Source organism: Physeter macrocephalus, chromosome 8 (genome assembly GCF_002837175.3).
Source record: "Physeter macrocephalus isolate SW-GA chromosome 8, ASM283717v5, whole genome shotgun sequence".
Classification (NCBI taxonomy): Eukaryota; Metazoa; Chordata; class Mammalia; order Artiodactyla; family Physeteridae; genus Physeter; species Physeter macrocephalus.
In genome coordinates this window covers 146001773-146017770 of record NC_041221.1, presented here as the reverse complement: position 1 = coordinate 146017770, position 15998 = coordinate 146001773, and the positions used below count along the sequence as shown (strand labels likewise).

The 15998-nt window shown below is 44.6% G+C and overlaps 1 protein-coding gene and 1 long non-coding RNA gene across 2 annotated transcripts in view; one reads left to right on the top strand and one right to left on the bottom strand.

Moving 5' to 3' along the window:
- The window catches only part of GLRA1 (glycine receptor alpha 1), an 85452-nt gene extending 77944 nt beyond the window's left edge, over nucleotides 1-7508 (top strand). Inside the window, exon 9 of the mRNA XM_007107979.3 lies at nucleotides 3844-7508. Coding sequence (XP_007108041.1) covers nucleotides 3844-4158 — 315 coding nt within the window. The 3' untranslated portion in view covers nucleotides 4159-7508. The remainder of the gene's footprint in view (nucleotides 1-3843) is intronic.
- A 1983-nt stretch (nucleotides 7509-9491) lies between these two features.
- LOC114486782 (uncharacterized) lies at nucleotides 9492-15697 on the bottom strand. Its single transcript, XR_003681077.1, has 3 exons — nucleotides 14995-15697; nucleotides 11088-11276; nucleotides 9492-10782 (listed from the first exon to the last, which is right to left on the bottom strand). It is a non-coding gene; the product is annotated as an uncharacterized lncRNA (long non-coding RNA).
- Between the last annotated feature and the right edge of the window lie 301 nt (nucleotides 15698-15998).

The window sequence follows — 15998 nt, the reverse complement described above, 5'->3', positions numbered from 1 at the left end:
TTTTTTTGTGGTATGCGGGCCTTCCTCTGTTGTGGCCTCTCCCGTTGCGGAGCACAGGCTCCGGACGCGCAGGCCCAGCGGCCATAGCTCACGGGCCCAGCCGCTCCGCGGCACACGGGATCCTCCCAAACCGGGGCGCGAACCCGGTTCCCCTGCATCGGCAGGCGGACGCGCAACCACTGCGCCACCAGGGAGGCCCCTGCCTTCCAGTTTTATACACTAGAGGAAAACAAAAGCTTTGTTTTACCTCTGGCCAGGTAAAGTGTGCATAAGGCCACTATGCAGATTTGATCAGATTCCTCTGCTCGGTTCCTTCCTCATTCTCTCACAGCACGTTGGTGCTGGAAGAGCTCTCAGAGAGCATCCCGTCCACTCCTCCTGTTAGGTGACAACAAAGAGGAGGGGCAAGTTACCAGGATCATGGAGACACTGATGGCAAAGGCAAGGCGGCCTTCCAAGACCCATGGCTATTCTCAAAACACAGACTATATACCACCAGCTGCTGCTTATCTGTTCATCACTGTTTCCATCCTGAAGCAGATAAAAATAGTCCTGCATTTATTAGACCTTAAATAGGAACTAAGATCTATCCCAAGGCGGAGGTCAAAAACTAGTAGCTAGAAGGTCAAATATGCCACGCAAATATCTTTAAGTTTTTAAGCAGTGTCTTAAAAATCTGGAAGAGAGTGCCAGCATTCAAGTCACACTTCTAGTTTCACTCAAAACATTGCAGCCTCTGGTCCGGCTGGATTCACATCCCTCGTGGTACAGGCGCACTGAAAATGCCTGTAGGTAGGGAATGCATTCCACAGCCCCAGGCTCACTTCATCACTCATTTCTCCTGCCTGGGCCCTGGTGTGAATATGAATTAGCGTGACCTTCCTTGTGCCCATGGGCTCTGAACTTGGCACAAATGTCAGAAACTACAAGGACGCAGAATCGGGCTCACCATAAAGAAGTTCCTTGGAGTAAGGCCCTCTGGATGCGGTTTGTACACTGGCAGTGTACAAGCTAGGACTGCAGAGCCCTAGGGGGTTTTAAGCCCCAGATGGTGAGTGAAGAGGAACTAGCTATATGCCCGAGTTTCTCGGAGCCTGTGATCTTGGCCAGGCCCCTCAACTCCCTCCATCCTCCCATGTTACCTCATTTGCTGGGCAGAAAGCATCTGGTCCTCGAATTTCCTGGCCAGCCTCATTAGTCAGATTATTAGGAAACCTCTGTGAGCCTGACTGGGCAGGCACACTACCAACCTCCCTAGGCTCTAGAGTAACTATCAGATTTCCCCTGCTCCAGCACCACGCAGCTCCAGGTGCAGTTGGGCTTTCATTTCCTGCCATCTGCTGGCTCAAACAGGAATAGCAAGCTTTGGTCCAGTCATTTCTAGGGAATTTCCTTTCTCCTGGATACAATGTGAAATTGATCATCTTCTCACCAGATGAGGCCTCCACACCTCCATCCCATCCCCTCTCATGCTTAATAGATGAAGGCAGAGAATAATTTCCCAAAGCTATACAGAGAGTTAACTTGGGCCTCCCCCTGCATAACTGGAGCCCAGCGAGAAAACATTTTCAAGCACCCACTCCCACCCACCCCACCACAGCTGGTGGGGGGGAGCTATTTATACTAATAAGCAACAGAGTCGGAGCCAGCCCACTTCCAGGCACAGGATCCAGTGACTTGGCCAGCCTCCCCCAACTCCTCTCCTCGGCTCTGGCACAAACCCTCTAGTTGTCCTCCCCATAGACAAGTATTTGTTGAGCACCAATCTGCCAGGCACTGGAGCCCATCTTCTTTCCCTCACTTCTGCAACATGGGTGTTGGACCAGATTCAGTCATTTGCAAAAGGTTTCTTGAGCATTCATCATATGTGTCAAATCCTCCGGCTGCTAGCAAACATATGGATACCAAGGGGGGAAGGCTGGAGTGGGATGAACTGGGAGATTGGGATTGACATATACACACTACTATGCATAAAATAGATAGCTAATGAGAACCTACTGTACAGTACAGGGAACTCTACTCTATGCTCTGTGGTGACCTGAATGGGAAGGAAATCCAAAATAGAGGGATATATGTATTTGTACAGCTGATCCACTTTGCTGTACAGCAGAAACTAACACAACATTGTAAAGCAACTATGCTCCAATTTAAAAAAAAGGTTGGGGGGTGGGGAAGCTGGGATTGGAGAGGATATACAAGTAAACGTTTAGTCAACAAACATTTGCAGTTTTGAACTTCTGCCCAGGAAATATATTCATGACAGACTTTGCCTCTGACTTCATGGAGTTTACAGTCTAATGGAAGAGACAGACATTAATCAAGGAAAACAATGTGATAAGGGCTTTAAAATACAAAAAAGGAAAAAGAGGGAGGGATGTAGAGGGAGCTTATGGAGCACACAGCAGGGACACCTAGACTATCCTCGGGCTCAGGGAAGGCCTCTGAGTAGGAATTAGTTCAGGGAAAGAGAAGGAGATGGAAGCAGGGGTGGGGCTGGGAGAGTGTTCCAGCAGAGAGACCCACCTTCCCAGAGGCCAGAGTAGAAGAGGAGTGCAGCACTTTCCAACAGATGGAAATATCACAGGGTGGCTGGAGCACAGAATGCCAGACGGAGATACGCAGACAGGACTGCTCAAATCGTCTAAGGCCTTGTCACCATGTAAAAGTTTTAATTATCCTCAAGTCAGTAGCAGCCTGTTAAAAAGTTCTAAGCAAAAGATGACCAATACGATTTATGTCATAACAACCCAGATGGGTTGGAGGGGGCGGGAGGGAAACTAGGCTAGACGTCATCACAACAAGCCCAGATAGGGACCCAGGATGGAGTGGCAGGAGCAGAGCTGGACAGGCACTGGGGCCCCTGGACTCCATTTCCTGTTCTCTGCTGGCCCTGCCCCTCACAGGAACAAGCAGAAGACAGACAGGGAGGCTACCCGAAGAGCTCTCGCTCTCTAGGATGGTAGAGTGAGCCCATATACCCCGCCAGAGCCACACACTGAATCAGCAGCCCAGCTGAGACTCTCAGCGTGCCTCAGAGCTCACAAGGAAGGACCACAAATCCGGACATGATGAGAGCCGACAAGAGTGTCTCCACGATCCAGATGAGGAAAAGAAAAAGCGAGGAGGGTCGGGGGAGCAGACATTTGGGTGGTGAGCATGAGGCAGGGAGGGGGGAACATGCAACACAACAGGTAGGGGTGCAGAGCATAGGGTGGGGGAGAGTGGGAAACCTGCAAAGGTAAGTCGGAGCCCTGAGTGGAGGTGAGGCCCACAGCCCTTGCTCCCTCCTGGGCCGTTCACTCCCTCCCCCAACCTACGCACAGAAGACATTAACTGGGGAATGGGGTGGGGGGAAGAGGGCAAGGAGGCAACAGAGGCAAAGCAGGGGATATCTCCAAACTGTCCCCTGGATTTCTAACAAAACAGCATTCAGAGTATCCGCTCATCTATAACCTCTGATGGTCTAAAAACACCTTGAAGTAGTGGAGCAAATCTTATCCCCACTTAAAGGAAAAAATGAAATTAAAAAGCTCTTTGAGAGTCACAGAAGGAAGTCTTCCAAGGAAGTGGCTTGCGTATGGTCACACAGCCAGCAAGTGATGGAGCAGAGACCTGAACACAGGTCTCCAGACTCCATGCCGCACTCCTATCCCCTGGTTTGCATCTGTTTTGGCACGTGAGTGGCGCCCCTCTATAAGGCATAACTCCCCAGCCAGCCAAAGAGCCTTCAGGAGCCTGGAATGGTGCCGTCCGGGAGGCAGGGAGAGCCAGATGGGCATGGCCTGGCCCCCCGGGGGAGTGCCTTGCAGGGAGGGTGCCCAGCCCCTGTCTTATTTTAAGTAGAGCCCCATGTTGAATTTGTTTCAGGAGGATGAGGCCGGAGAGGGCCGCTTCAACTTCTCTGCCTATGGGATGGGCCCGGCCTGCCTTCAGGCCAAGGATGGCATCTCGGTCAAGGGCGCCAACAACAACACCACCACCAACCCACCTCCTGCGCCATCCAAGTCCCCGGAGGAGATGCGAAAACTCTTCATCCAGAGGGCCAAGAAGATTGACAAAATCTCCCGCATCGGCTTCCCCATGGCCTTCCTCATCTTCAACATGTTCTACTGGATCATCTACAAGATCGTCCGCAGGGAGGATGTCCACAACCAGTGACGGGTCTGGGATTGGGGGGGAGGCTGGGAGAGGGCAGAGTGGGAAGAGCACAGGAATCAGGGCCGAAGAGGAGGGGACAGGAGGGAGGGGGCACACACACAACCGTCTCCTTCTCTGCAATGTGTGCAATCCCAAATGCGGCGATGCATGACTCTTAGAATGTGGCACTAGCTATTTAACCTCGGGTGGCTGGTGGGAGCGGGGAGGGAGGGGCTTTTCTAATACAGGAACTGAGGGGCCAGGGAGGAAGGGGAGGATTCGGGGTGGGTCAGGGGGAGTGGGAGAAAACAGCTTTCAAAAATGAGTCCGTGGGCTGTGCAGTTTTCCTGTTTGGAAGGAGCATACAGTCTGCCCCAGAGCAGAAGGGAAGCAATATAATATAGGACATATATTCATGCTTAATATTAATCCAAAACCACAAGAACAAAAGATTTGTTTCTTAACCTATCAGCCTAGTAACTGCTTAAATTTTTAAAGTCACAGAAGTGATGGACAATTTTTCCCAGAGTGGAAACAGTCACAAATAAGCTTGCTCTGGTTTGTGTCCCACATCACACCCCTCCAAACGCCATGCCTATCTTCAAACTGGCCCAGGCGGACTCATGGCAAAAAGCCATTCCGCCTCTGCTTCAAGAAGGTCATGCAGTCCAGGCATGGGTAGTGGAAATGGGGAAAAGTGGAGAGAAGAGAAGGGAGTGACTAAAGAGATGGGACATTTCCGAGGCCCGAAGATTGAGAATCCATCCTCACGTCTCCAGGCTGAGGACCTCTCTCTGAGCTGCCCCTCTCTGAGCCCTCACGCTTCTGTGCTTCACCACCCACCCCACTTACCCTCCACCACCACCCAGAAATGGCCGCTGTGGTTTTTCTCATCATATTGCCAATATGCAATCTTTTTTATGGTTAAAAAAAAAGGTAATAATCTCAAGAAATAATATGCAGATAGACTGAGTATAAACAGATGCACTTTTTTCAGATGTCTACTTTTGGGGAGAGTCTCTGGAACTGCAAGTGGGTGTATGTTTGGGAAGGTGGGGTCCATAGGATGAAACAGATGCATTATTATCGTGGTTCTGCAGAGTGAAGTTTTGCGAGGTGAAAGGGTAGCAGTGAGGCCGCTGCCACTTAGATGTGTGTATACGGGTGGAAAGAGAGTAATGTTTATAAAGTCTGTTCATTATATTCTGACATTTCATATACCACAAAGAATGTGGGAAGCTTGGGGGGAAAGACCCCATTATATTTTTGTAAGTCTTTTTTTTGTTTTCCTTTTTGGTGCTTTGTTTGGCTTTAACATTTAAGAAAGTTAGACAAACATTTCTCTCTCCTTCTAACTCTAAAGTGCCAGAACTATCCAGATAGCTAGGGATATCTTGGGATAGTTCTGGGGAAAAAGGAGAGCCTGCGAAGTGAACTGCGGGGAGTAGGGGAGCCTGCTCAAGGACACAGATGTTCACAGATGGGACGTCTTCAAGGTGGGCCACAGAATTAGAGGGGAGCTCTGTCTATCAGCCTCTGGCCCACCCTCTGTCAACACCACTGCACCTGAAACGACTGCACTATGGCTTGTGGCATCCTCCCCACTATGGCCCATGACCAGAATACTGGGGTTAAATTTCTTTGCACTTTAGTGGATCAAAGTGGTAGGTAGCTGGTGAGACACAGCTGACAGTCAGTCGTACTGAGGCTTGGGGTTCACTTGTGCCTTTAGAGTATCCCCAACTTAGGGCAGGACAGAGATGAGACACTGGGAACCTAACTCCTCCCTAAAGCACCTTTCCCAGGGGAAATTTCTCCCATTACCTATGCCCATAACTAATGCCCATAGAAGCCCAAAGAAGCAGGTTAAGACAAGATCCAGAAGTGATTTAGGTAAAGAAAATGCACTATGCAGCCAAAAAAGGATTTGGCTTTGTGGCTTTAATGAAAAAGCTGTTTACATCCAAGTTCCAAGGTTAATCAAGCATTGCCTTCCCTTCTCTTGGCCTGTGTAGACCAGAAAACTAAACTGTATTCTAGCCTTGGAGGATGTGGGATGGAACCCAGAATCCTTTTTTCTAAGAAGCATTGAGGGATGGGAGCCAAGTGAGTAGGAGTCTCTCATGTAAGACCATCCTTTTCCCCACCACTAACATGTGTCTGAAGGAGGAAAAGTTAAATAGAGGGATTTGAACAAATACTACCAGTTCAAGACTAGAATATCAGCCTTTGAACTGCTATTAGCACCTTTAATGAGCACTATATTCACTTTAAGGTAGAGGGGAAAAAACCCTCAATTCTCAAGTGGTGCATGGGTCTCTGGAAAGGCTATCATCCCCTTTCACTAGCACTTTATTCAATTTAGGGAGCAAATCATTTTTAAATTAAAAAAATTAAAGAACCCCTTTTCTCTACTTTACTCATTATTAGACTAAATTCAGAATGTCTGAAGTCTAGGTGAATCAGGCAACAAATGTGCTAGGCCACTATCAGGAACTAAAGACAGTACCAATTGTTCTAAGACATTTTTCCTCCACTCAAACTGCAAAATCACACTGTATTCCTTGTATGAGGTGTCTGGAATCTCCTCGAGACAGAGAAATCACTGGGCCATTTGCCCAACCTCTGCTGGATCCCTGAACTTCTGCCACAATAGTCAACCTCTGTGCCCACTGGGTGCTGCCAGGTCTAGTTGATAGTATCCAACAGACAACAGAATCATCTCTCTGAGACACAGAGGGGATGAAATCTTCTCTCAGACTATTCCAAACACAGCATCTCTCATAGAAAGTAAATGTGAGCGGATGCATGATAGCAGTGAAAAGAAGAATGTGAATTTTAGTCCTGCCACTAATATGCTGGGTGACCGTGGGTAAACCACTAAGCTCTGGTTTCTCTAAATACATAATGGGGAGAGTGGTACAGGTGATTTCCACCTCCCTCCTGGCACTGACTGCTCTATGTGCTTGAACTGGTCTATAGGAAGTTCACACAACAGAAAGTTTAATGTCACTTTGATTTCTGAACTCTCCAGGTGGCTATGAATATACATATGCACACGTATATGGACACACACAATTCTTGTTGCCTTTCTTTGGACAATTTGCAGATTTGTTTTTCCTTTCACTCCACTTTATCAAAGGTGAACAATGGTGGGGAAAGAACATCAATCATTATAATGTCAAAAATCCCATCATGAGGGGCTTCCCTGGTGGCGCGGTGGTTGTGCGTCCGCCTGCCGATGCAGGGGAACCGGGTTCGCGCCCCGGTCTGGGAGGATCCCACGTGCCGCGGAGCTGCTGGGCCCGTGAGCCATGGCTGCTGAGCCTGCGCGTCCGGAGCCTGTGCTCCGCAATGGGAGAGGCCACAACAGAGGGAGGCCCGCATACAAAAAAAAAAAAAAAAAAAATCCCATCATGAATGAGGGATGGAGCATGCTCAAGGAGAACACATTATCATTAATGTATAATGTAGTAAGGATTTAGCAACTAGTTACATGGATTTCATCATTACAGAAAATCAAACGAGGTAATTTAAGCCAAATATTTTTTTAGTTGGCTTTAACAAAAAGGGCAATACTTCCTTAATTTCCTCTTCAGTTTGTGCACAGAGGACATCATGCCTTGGGACTATAGATGCCAAGTGCTACGGTACAGAGAAAACTGATTTAGGTATAAAGAGTGGTTTACTGGTTTTCAAACCCTTTACGTGTATAGACCAGTATTTCTGCATGAAGGAAGAAATGGATACTGGCATAGACGAATGGGTGATTTCACCCACCTCCCAAACTGCAGCTATTCCTAGGAGCCAAATTTAGGAGAAAGCGATTAAGCAGATAATAATACCAATAACTTCTTATCTATGAGTTTACAACATGTCTCATTTTTCAAGAGCAGCCAAAATAAATGGCTCAGCTCTGCCATCCTCTGGTCCTTTCAAATATGCAAGAGTCCATTCTTGACTAACGCTACAGGGAGTGACCAAGGACAGGCATGAATAGAACAAAAAATGTGTGTGTGTATATGTGAGAGAGATACCTTGAACTTAACTCTATTTTTATTTTGTCTACAAAGACAAAAGGTCATTTAATCCAAATTATTTCTTCTTCTAAGTTGTCAATAAATAAGAAATGTATCCCTCTAAGAAGTTCACCAATATTTTTCATAGGCTACTTTTTTCATACTGGGGAGAAAATATATGATGGGAGATGGTTCCTTTCTTTGAAAGTATGCGCTTTTATGAATGTCATTAAAAAGAGATGAGATTGTGTTTTATCAGGCTCGATATTAGATTGCAGAGTAGATTGGTGCCCCAGCTAAGCTGGTACCATTGCTGATAAAGTCTTGTGAAAATTAGATTCCTTAGTTAATTGCAACACACCAAAATTGAAGGGAGTTATCATGTCTGCAGTAAGTGCCTCCTTAGGAGAAGAAGCTGGCAAGCAGCGGGTACAATCTGCATCAGCTTTAGGACTGGGGTGGAGATCTGAGATGTGCAGATATTCTCTAGTCTGGCTGGAAGCCCAGCCCAGGAACAATGAATACCACTCTGGAAGCTATCAGATTTATTCAACGAGCACCTTCTGCACATTCAGAAGGCTGCCCTCTACCCTAACTCTGAAGAGGCAGGCAAGATCAGGTTTCCTCTGTGAGCTATGGTTCTCAGGTTGACCGAAAGGTTTGCACTCTGAGGGGCTGGCAAGGTCTGCTGAGAAAGAGAGATTGGATCTCTACGCCCTGATACAAAGTATCTTTAATGAACCAACCAGACCAAAAATTCTCTAAGCAGGGAACAGACCAAAAATTCTCTAGCAGGGAAAAGCTAAAATATAATTTAGCTTTTTTTCTTCCACTAAGTCCCTTCTCTCAGAAACCAACTCCTGAAATTTAAATGAAGAACCCTCCTATTTTCCTACAGCTCTAGGAAGCCAGAAACAGGAGCTTATCCCAACCAAGGAAGGAGTAAGACATACGCTTTGTTTTGATTGTGCTGGGCTGCTCTTAACTACTTGTAGCACTGTGAGGCAAAGCATATGTTGCAAAGGCTTTGGTCTCAGAGTATCCTGAAATCCCAATGGATAGGAAGAACCTCCGTGGATAGGTTGAAATCCCTGTCGTAATGAGGAACTTTTTTAAAAAATCCCAAAACACTGCCCTCCCCGCCCCAGCCCAATGGTTAAGAGAATGAAAGCAATGACTTCTTTCTGGCTGTACCAGTTAAAGATCTCAGAATGTCAAGGAGAACAAGGGCAATGTGCCAGCACCTCTCCCAGGCCTGAGTAACCTAGAATCTTGAGGGCCCAGAATAGATGATGACTCTACCAAATTATTATCCTGTTGTTTCCTTAAGGATTTCTCAAGCTGTAAACAGCAATGGCAGTAGATAAGTTTGCTCATACGTGGGTGCTATTTCATGCTGTTTTGATCGAGCTGTGTGGTTATTTAAAGCAATAATTAAGGTGCTTTATCATTCTTTGGAACAGCAAAGTGAGTTCCAAGGTGGCAATTATTGCCCAATAATTTTTAGGATTATTAAGGCTTCTTCAGCTAGCATCCAGACCACCCCTTCTCCCTCTTTGCTCTCCACCCCACCTCTGCCTCCTCTCACTGCCTCCATCAGCATCCGTTTCATCAAGCTGTGCATCTTGTTTTGTGAAACCCAGCTCTGCCAGATATGCTGATGTATTTCTGAGGGGGTGGAGAATGGGATGCTGGGATGGGGACTAGAATGGACTAGTAGCTCCTGTCTCATTTGTTTTAAGGCTGTGATTTCTATTCTTCCTCTTGCTCTTGCATTTTGAAATGTCAATGCTCTGGAAAATTTCCACTGGAACACTGGGTCAAAAAGTCAGACTATAGAGAATGGCAAGCCAAAAATATACCCCTCAGAGAGCCCAGTGATGAAAATTATATTCTATGTAAGGCCATTAACCAGCCGTAGACCAATACCAGCTAATTAACCGGCTAACTAATAATGGGGATGAAAGACATTCGCTGGCGACATACAGATTCCAAGCAAGATTGGGTCTCCCATTCCCACAATTGCCCTGCTTTCCAATGCCCCGCATTGCCTTGTTTTAGGCCTTTCTTCAGATTCAACTGTTTTCTTATGCAGCTTCAGAAACCCAGTGTTCTATTTAAACACACCTGCCTCCTGAAGTAGACAGAGGTCAATGGGAAGTGGGTCCTCTTTCTGGCACTACCTCAGGCTCACCATGGAAACATGGGTAAGCTACTCCACCTTCTTTGGCCCAATCACCCCCCTGTAAAAAGAGGGAGTTGAAGGAGATTTATCACAGCCAAATTCTGGATACTCTGATGGGCTGAAGAAAAGAGCATACTGTGTGTTGTAAAAGGTTTCACTGTTTCCGCATTTCAGTGTCAGGTTTGGAACCCCATCCCAGGCCTGCCCAGAAGGCAGGTAGGGAGAAATTAAGAAGAGGGTCTTGGTCTTCAAGGAGATTACAATCTTAATTTTCTGGCAGTGAAAGTCTAGGTATTTCACAGTACTGATAAACTAACTTCTCACCTGAGAATCCCATCCAACATCAGGACAACATTCCACTCTGTATTTTAGCATATATGTCCTGTGAAGGCTGTACCCCATTTCCTATGGCAGTTGTTTGAATTCTCTCTGCCAGAGACTCTGGAAGGATCAAAGAGAAACGCATCAGAGCAGAACTTAGTCCCCTCCCAGCCTGTCCCCCACACACCGTTTAATCATAACAAGAAAATTCCAGCAAGACTTAGGAATATTTTCCTCTGTCTCTGTTACTCTAGCTGCAGTTACAGGCAGAAAAAAAATGGGACTGCTCCAGACCACTGGGGAGGTTCATCGAAATTCGTACCACTAACTAGGTTATACTAAGAAAGAGAAAAAATATTATAGCAAGTATGGCTGGAGTTGAGCCAGCCCTCTCCAATCACCCCCCACCCCCAAACAAACCTCACCCTCGCAACGATGTTCCTGAAATTGCTTCCACACGCCTGTAGCTCCAACAAACACTCCTTATAATCAGAAAACACTGCTCCTGTCTTTCCCAACAGGGATGTGTTTATGGTTTATAGCAATAGAATCTCTTCAAAATATTTATAGGGTGACATTATGAAAAATGATCTTCACTCTCCCTTCATCTGGCCCTGAAATTAATGAGAATATTGCAGATTGAACTTTTTTCGGGTTCCAAAGTTAAAAATAAATTAATAGATTTCGCATAAGAAAATAAAATAGAAACCATAATGTTCCCATTAGAAAACCGTTTCCTACCCTCTGCTCCCCATCACCATATAGCCACTTCCTTCTTTGCCCCTGAAAGATTCAACGCAGGTATATTTAAAAAGACCTCTAGAATGGATAGATGTGTGATAAAACAAATACAATGAAATGGTAGTTGCATAGTCTAGGTAGTTAATATAGAGAGTCACTGTAAAATTCTTTCCTATTTTCCCCTCAGTTTTCCTATCTGTAAAACAGAAGTACTGAATTAGTTGAGCCTGACGAGTTTTCCCAGCTGTGAAGTTTTTGTTGTTTTTTTAAAGGCCACTTCTCCAGTTGCCTTTTAGCTGCAGAAAAAACATAAAGACTTCCCCAGACTCTAAGGTGATCTCACTCTCCCTTTTCTCCTCTCAGCTTTCCTCTCTAAACCCACTTGTGATTTTCCTAGTGCAGCCACGAGCTTCAAGTTAGAAGGCTGAGACGCAAGTAGGCAAGTGATCTTGAGCAAGACCATCACCTCTCTAACCCTGTTTCTTTATGTATTTGGGGATAATGTTCACACCACAGACCCACTGTCTCGATAAAATGACATAATGAATGCTAACTCCACCCCCTTGATGTAAACCGTAGAGCATTTTCATTATCTCAATCTCTCTGAAGCTCCTTATCACTTCTTCCTGTTTGCCAGAAGAGGTCACCAGAAATCTTTCCTTCAGAATTGAGGCTGGCTCCCAAAGGGCTAAATCCACCCGCCCTGCAGAGCAGCTGATTCAGTGACATTGCATGACTAGCCCCAAGGATTCTCACTGGCGAATTACACCACACTTGCATCAGAGCCTGTACACACACTGAGAGACCTAAATTCTAGAACCGATTCCACTTACCAAGCACCTGCATCCCTTTTTCCCATGGATACCATGAGTACCAGCTAAATAGAAGCACCATATTAAGCTCTGTGAAGAGTGGTCACTCACACGTAGACCATTAAGAGATTATGAACAAACCTTGAATATCGCAATAATATTGTTGAGCACCTACTGTATGTCAGTCTCTTTAAATTATATAACTTAGAAATTATATAATTCTCACAATGGCCCTAATTCTATTTCTCCTTTTATAGATCATGAAACTGCGGGTCAGAAAGCTTATGTTACTAGCCCAAGTCACAGCCTTGCGGAAGTTTCACATCATTATAGAGATGATGGGAAGCCAAGTTTTGGAACAGGCATGACATGTTGACCTCTTCCACTCATCTGTTTTTGACTTCAACAAATTATTTCACTCTGTGACCTTAGTCACCTGCCTGTAAAAAGCTCTTGTCTTCCCAAATTGTTGAGTATAAAATCAAGTAATTGATGTGGTAGTTTACATTAAAATAATTTAGTTTAGTTTACATTAAAAAGCAGTATATTGAAGAGACATTAGTTTAACTCAAATGTATCTTCTAACTGATAAAACACATGGTTCCTTTTGCCTAGGTACATTCCAATACACATAAATTTAACCTCCTGTAATGTTATGTGCCAAGGCATACTATCTTGTACTAGACTGGAAATCAAACATCTTCTAGATCAAGAACCAACCAAGACAATCTTTGGCCTTCCTCTTCTCAGAACTTGGTAATGAACAATGAATATAAATCAGCCCACCTTAAAAGGTTGAGAGCCTACTAATCCAGTATTTGGAACATGAAGGATTTGGAATTGATAATGGGGCCATTTTCTGGCTAAAGGAATTGTGGAAGAGAGCAAAATGAGTAAACAGGGCAGAATGGGAATAAATGGCATTTGGAGGACCACGAGAACACCTTGTCTGTAGTCCTGCATGAGAGGTCACTGTGTCCTGGAATGGCTCAGATTTGGCTGGACTCATGGGTAAGGACTAGAACTCTTCTGGAAGTCTTTCCTAAGTCTAGAATCCCTCTAAAACATTCACTCAACTAAGAACCTACTACAAACAATACAAGGCATAGGAACCAAAGATAAGCACCATCCCTAACTACAGAACTTATATTCAGTGAAGTGAGATGTGATACGGATATGAATAACTAATTCAAGAGAAGATCTGATAACAGATGAGGCAGAGAAAGAATTCAGGAGAGGTCTCTTGGAGGATGGGACATCTGAGCTCAGACTCTAAACAAAAAACTATTTTCCACAGCAGTTTACTTCTTAGATTTATGTAATTGTAGTCTCACCCACCTTTGAAAGTGTTAAACACAAGGTAACCACTTCCCCCAATCAGCTGCGGAGGTAAAGAGAGAGCAACTGTTTATATGAGGTACCACTGAAACAAGAGTATTACAAGTGGCAGCCTGACCAATGTTCCAGTAAAGGAGGGCCTTCTAACAGCTCTTGACTCCTATCCAAGCTCTGGAAATTAAGTGGGAAAATAAAATCATAGGGAAATATGTGGACGTAACCCTGCCCCACACACTCAAAAAATATATAATAAGCTACTGCTTGTCTCCAAGTCCTTTTGTTCCTGACTTAACAATCGCCTAGGTAAACTTGATGTGTGTAATCTAGCCAGACCAGTTCATGGGGGTAGGCTTCTTCTTACTACATTGCCGAAGTCCCTTTTGGCCTCATCCATGACTCTCCAGCTGCCATCAAGTCTGGCGTCGGGCCTAACAGAATCATCAGCTACCAGCAGCGACACCAGAAAGGTCTTGGCGACCGCTCTGAGGACCAGGGCCGCTCCTTCCGCGCAGCTCTGGATGCTGGTGAGCAAAGTGGAGCTCTGAACGGACACTGTTTAGTGACCACAAGTCAGGTTCAGCGGGTCTCCTAGCAACTGTTAAGTACTTGCCTTTGGATGATTTTTCAAAATGTCTCAGCCTAGAGAAAGCAGCTTAGCCCTTCGAGGTTTGAGCTGGAAGCTCAAAGAGGAGGTTTCAAAAGAAAGTGTCATAGCCAGGGCTAGAATGTACATATTCTGTGCAGGTTTTCTATCAGCTTTGTTTTTAACCTCCCTACACCTGCCTGTCTCCACCTACCTGCTCTTTATTAAATCTACTGTGGCAAGACAGTGTACCATGAAAGCAGGGCATCAGAATAAAGCAGAGCTTCTTTTCCTACATCACAGGAGGGGCTAACAGAAGTACCAAAATACTTGGTACTTACTAATAAGTAAGCAGCTTGGTACTTACTAAGAAATACCAAAATACTTGGTACTTACCAATACTTGGTAATACTTACTAATGTGGAATGCAGGAAATATGTGACAGACAAAGGAGGGTACCACGGACCATGCAGAAAATAAAACATGATATGTTTCACGGCTTAAGGGCCATTTGAGCAGTAGCAAGCTTAAAAAACATGTGAAATTTTGACGGATGGTAAGAGTATTCCAGCAGAAGGAACATGAGTAAAAAATATGGAGGTAAATAACAAGAGGCACAATATAAGGATAGTGATTATCCATTTGCCTGAAGTCTAATGAATGGTAGGCATGTTTGGAAAGACAGACTTGGAATGCATCAGGACAACCTTAAATGCAGAATAAAGGGTCAGGACTCTATTGAGTACGGCAGCTCTCAAAGACAGACCAATAGGGTATTCCCTCATGGTTTGCAAAGCAGTTCATTCATTCAATCCCCTCTCTCCATTAACTGATACTTCCAGCCTAATTCAAATTTACCTGTACTTTGTTGCAGGAAACTTGCCTTTCCCTTCATCTCAGCAGCAGATATAGTTAATACCCACTAGAAATTCACATCTTCTAGGACATCATCAATTCAAGCCAAGTATTAAGCATTTAGTTTGTGGTAGGTAGGCACTAGAAAGGGGACAATAAAGGTACAGTAGAGTCATGGTTCTACATTCAGCTCACTATTCTACAGTGATTCTGAAAAAAGTTACTTCTAGAGTTTCTTCTTTTGTCAAATCTCAAGCCAAGGCAATTCTTAGTACAATGTAGCTATTTGTAAAGAAGAGATTGCGATCCTAGTACTATTACATTTTGTTGATCTGAAATATTAAACAGAGATGACCTAGAAGAAAATAATCTAGCATGTCCTTTTTATTTTCAGCTGTAACTAAAATGATTCTCCCAACCCAAAGAGCATCTATTCAAAGCACGAAATCATGACTATAAAGTAAAAAGGGTATGGAGTGCGAAAAAGTCAAATATGAATAGAAAAAAAAAAAAGACAAAATGTAACTGGTTTTTAATAAGTTACTGCTTGTGGAAGTATGTAAAAAGAATAATTTCTTTCAGAATGATTTGCCTTTCTTTAGAAAGAATATTTTTGGGAAAGAGAAGGTTAGTATTACCTATCCTAGTAATAGATGAAAGACTGCCCCACATCTTTTTTAGAAGTGGTGCTTACATTATCAAATAATCAATTTGCTAAACTCAGTTTTTTCCACGTTAGATATATACCACATTTAAAGGTGTACCATGCTCAACATGCCATTTAGCCAGAATAGTATGCAAGAGACAAAAAAATTGGACATTCCCACAATGCATTTCAGAGCATTTAAAATTCAGACTATTTCACATTTTAATGGTTCAACCTTCCAATACGTGATCCATTATAATATTTTCAGCATAAACAACAGTTAAAATGAGATGAGTGAATTAAATCCCAAAGGGGTGCGTCTTGCTACTTAGTACACTGGACACAGATTAAATACCTACCC